Source organism: Hylobates moloch, unplaced genomic scaffold (assembly GCF_009828535.3).
Source record: "Hylobates moloch isolate HMO894 unplaced genomic scaffold, HMol_V3 SCAFFOLD_5719, whole genome shotgun sequence".
Classification (NCBI taxonomy): Eukaryota; Metazoa; Chordata; class Mammalia; order Primates; family Hylobatidae; genus Hylobates; species Hylobates moloch.
The window spans coordinates 1-4,418 of NW_026657994.1; the positions used below are offsets into that span (position 1 = coordinate 1).

Consider the following 4,418-nt stretch of genomic DNA (forward strand, 5'->3'; position numbering starts at 1 on the left):
CTCTTATTATTTTGAGATACGTCCCATCAATACCTAATTTATTGAGAATTTTTAGCATGAAGTGTTGTTGAATTTTGTCAAAGGCCTTTTCTGTATCTATTGAGATAATCATGTGGTTTTTGTCTTTGGTTCTGTTTGTATGCTGGATTACATTTATTGATTTGTGTATGTTGAACCAGCCTTGCATCCCAGGGATGAAGCCCACTTGATCATGGTGTATAAGCTTTTTGATGTGCTGCTGGATTCGGTTTGCCAGTATTTCATTGAGGATTTTTGCATCAATGTTCATCAGGGATGTGCAGCTGTTATTGTCAGTGTCTGGATGTTGACACTGAGACTCGAGGTCAAGTAACTTGTACAAGGTCACACAAATAGAAATGCCTGAGTGTGAGTTTGGAACAAACTCTGTCTTCTGGGCCCATTTTCTTAGCCACTATATATATTGTGGGATTCTAAGCTTACCTTTGTGCTGGGTGATCTTAGGTTGATTATTGAGCCTCTAGTATCTTAGGTGCTTCTCTCTGTTATCAGGAGGCTAACACTTCTGATCAATGTTGCCTGGAACATGTCTCCCAAAGACCTTAAAACCTCCATATATTTTGTAATCAGAGCAGGGTGGTCCATTGCTGGTGATTTATGTCTTTATTTTCTATTAGTTGTGGCCAAATGATGTATGCAAGTACATATGTACAGTTACCTGGTTCCCAGAATTTCTGCTGAAATGTCACCTTTTCAATGAGTCTTTTTGATGGTCTCAAAAAGGATATTATATCCTTATCCTTGCCTTGATACTTTTAATTCCTCATACTCTGCAGCATTTTTTTCACAGCACTTATTAACTTCCATCATGGTAGAAGAATATATTTCTTCTTTTTTGAACATATATATGCCAGCCTCCACTAGAATGAGCATGAAGGCAGGAAACTTTGTTTTGTTCCAAGCAACTAGAAAAGTGCCTGCTACATAGTAAGTTCTCAGTAGATTTTTATTAAATAAATAGATGAACATAGCCTCTTTTTCCCTTTGGCCAGGATGATTTACACGAACTCCTTTTAAGAACATGGCGAATCATTGTTCTGAGAGAAGATCAGGATAAGATTTGGTCTTAAGTATAGAAAAGCAACCTAAATATTTACCCTATCAAGAATTCAGTGGGGGAAAAAACTCCCACCAGATGCTGAACATTATTCGAAAATTAGATCAGCTTTTGCCAAACATTGATCAAGGTTTTACTTTATTCTTTATCTAAAGTCCTATGAGATCTTTTTCAAATTCAGTTTTTGTTTCAAGGATGGAAAGAGGACAAGAAGAATCACCTCTGAAGTCCACATTCACTATGTCCTTTACTCTAAATTATCAAGGTTCAAAGGCACAGAGATAGTATTTTCCCAATACCTGGCAAGAACCCCGTCTGTATTAGAATTCAAAACTCAGTGTGCTGGCTTTTTCTGTTAATGAGTTTTGCAGGCTAATTCTGGAATAGCTTGATTCATGTATCTCACTGATTGATAATGACGTGGCATTAAAAAAACTAGGACAGATCCTTTGGAATAAGAGGAGAACTTGGAAACCAGACCATGCTGCTTGGCAGGAACAGAGAGGAAGAGGCGACTTGGCAGGCAATGGGCTATAGAGGTCCTAACAGTGCTTGTTCTTTGTGGCTCACTGTCTAGCATACAAATCCACTGTGCATATATGCACATCAGAAACAACCCTAAAGAAAGGTGGAGTTGATGTTGGAACTCCAGGTGGCTGTGGACTTATGATTCTGGAATGTATATGAACCTAAGAGCATGTCACTCATATTATCTCAGAATTTAGTAAAAATAATTCTAAGTGTGTGTCAGACCATGTGCAACATACTATGTAAATTATGTCCTTCACAATAATATTATAACTTTGGCATTGTAATCCTCATTTAACCAAGAAGGAGGCTGAAGTTCAGAAAGGTTAATTAACTTGCTCAAGGTCTGAAGGTATTCAAACCTACACCTTATTTCAAAGCCCATGTCTTTCATACTACACCACTAGGGTTTCTTCAACAAAGTGCTTTCTTCCTCCACACGAGGCTGATTAAGGTTTCCAATTTGGGACCTGTCAGAAGTTTTGGAACTTCCTAAGGAAATGAGGTCTAACCTAGGTTTGCCTATTTGCCAGTTGTGAAATCTGGGTCACTTCACTTCTTTTGCCCTCATATTCTTCTGTCAAAAATAGGATTAACAATATGTGTTTCATGCAGGAACAGAAAACCAAACACTGCATGTTCTTACTTATAAGTGGGAGATGAACAATGAGAACACATGGACACAGGGAGGGAAACAACGCATACTGAGGCCTGTTGGGGGAGGGCTGTAGGCGGGGAGGGCATTAGGAAAAAAAGCTAATGCATTCTGGGCTTAATACCTAGGTGATGGGTTGATAGGTGCAACAAACCACCATGACACACATTTACCTATGTAACATGCTGGCACATCCTGCACATGTACCCTGGAACTTAACAAAAAAATAAAATAAAAATAAAAACAATATGTGCTTTGAAGGATTTCTGAAGGATCAAGTAAAATAAAGTTTTTGAAAATGTAAAGTGCTTTACAAATCTAAAAGATTATTATAATTACTGAGCAATGATCAAGTCAAGCCATTACTGCCTTAATTTATCTTTAATGAGACTTTATTATTATTATTTTTTAATTTCAGTGGATAATGTTGGCTTCATGGCAGAGAATGGCACCATGGTGACAGAATTTGTTCTGATGGGTTTCCGGTTGCAGGCAGAGCTGCAGATAGGTCTCTTCTTTGTGTTTCTGGTCATTTTTCTCATCACCATGGGGGGCAACCTGGGCATGATTGTGCTAATTCAGACTGACCCTCGGCTCCAGACTCCCATGTACTTCTTCCTCAGTCATCTTTCCTTCCTGGACATTTGCTACTCTTCTGTTATTGTTCCTCAGTTGCTTGAGACTTTGGAGACTGATAAGATGATCATCACCTATGAGCGCTGTGCCAGCCAATTCTTCTTTTTCACACTCTGTGCTAGCACTGAGTGTTTCCTTTTGGCTGTGATGGCCTATGACCGCTACATGGCTGTGTGTAACCCCCTCCTCTATGCCATAGCCATGACATCACAGACCCGCCTGGGGCTGGTGGCTGGGGCATATTCTCGTGCCATAGTCAATTCTGTGATCCGCACTGGCTGCACCTTCTCTATCTCCTTCTGTTAAGTCCAACCATGTAGACTTCTTTTTCTGTGACCTCCCACCCCTGCTGAAGCTTGCCTGTAGTGAAACCAGGCCACGGGAATGGGTAATCTACCTCTTAGCTTTTCTGGTCATCACAACCAGCATTTCAGTGATTCTTACATCGTACCTGTTCATCATTCAGTCTATTCTGAAGATTCGTACAGCAGGTGGTAAAGCCAAGACCTTCTCAACCTGTACTTCTCACATGGCTGCAGTAACTCTCTTCTTTGGAACACTCATATTCATATACCTGAAAGGCAACATGGGCGAATCCCTTGAGGAAGACAAGATCGTGTCAGTATTTTACACTGTGGTCATCCCCATGCTAAATCCAATGATCTACAGCCTGAGAAACAAAGACATGAAAGAAGCTCTGAAGAAAGTTTTCAACAGGTTGAGGGTTTCCCAAGCAGAGTAACTCTTGAGCTCCATCAAGCCAGAAGTTTCTGCAAATCCTGCTCTGGGCTTTTGTCTCATCCTCTTAATACATGAACCAGATCTCATAATTACAAAGACATATCGAGGCAGAAAAAGTTGGATTTGGGTTCCAGTACTTTCTTTATTGGCTCTATGATCTAAAGCCAGAAATGATCCACTTTAGTTTTCTCATCAGTAAAAATTTCTGCTTTGCTATGGGTAAAGGTCAAGAGATCTTAAGCCAGGATCAAGGGAGAGGGAATGCCAAATGGCTTTGTAAATAATAACATGCTACAAAATATAGATTTTTTTTCTTATCTGTCCTGCGTATTGTGGAGCATTTTCTCAGCTATTTGGATTTGTTTCTATTAAGCTCATTTTTGTGCCTAGCATGATTACAAAACAGTAACTCATTGTTTACATAGTAAGAGGCAGTCACATTTTTGGTTGTGGATCATAGTGTGGATATCAGCCTTGATGAAAGAAAACTTTTCCTAACATTCAGTCATACCCAATTTAGGACTTGTCATGGAAAATAAAAGCAACTGAACAGAAGAAGAAAAAATAAAGAAGGGCCATTCTAACTGGTGTGAGATGGTATCTCATTGTGGTTTTGATTTGCATTTCTCTGATGGCCAGTGGTGATGAGCATTTTTTCATGTGTTTTTTGGCTGCATAAATGTCTTCTTTTGAGAAGTGTCTGTTCATGTCCTTCGCCCACTTTTTGATGGGGTTGTTTGTTTTTTTCTTGTAAATTTGTTT

At 39.4% G+C, this 4,418-nt stretch overlaps 1 protein-coding gene across 1 annotated transcript; it reads left to right on the forward strand.

Moving 5' to 3' along the window:
• The first annotated feature begins 2,714 nt into the window (after window positions 1-2,714).
• On the forward strand, window positions 2,715-3,657 carry LOC116465501 (olfactory receptor 9I1-like). Its single transcript, XM_032148547.1, is given in 2 exon segments — window positions 2,715-3,218; window positions 3,220-3,657. Coding segments are annotated over 2 exon segments (942 nt in total).
• Window positions 3,658-4,418: the final 761 nt, after the last annotated feature.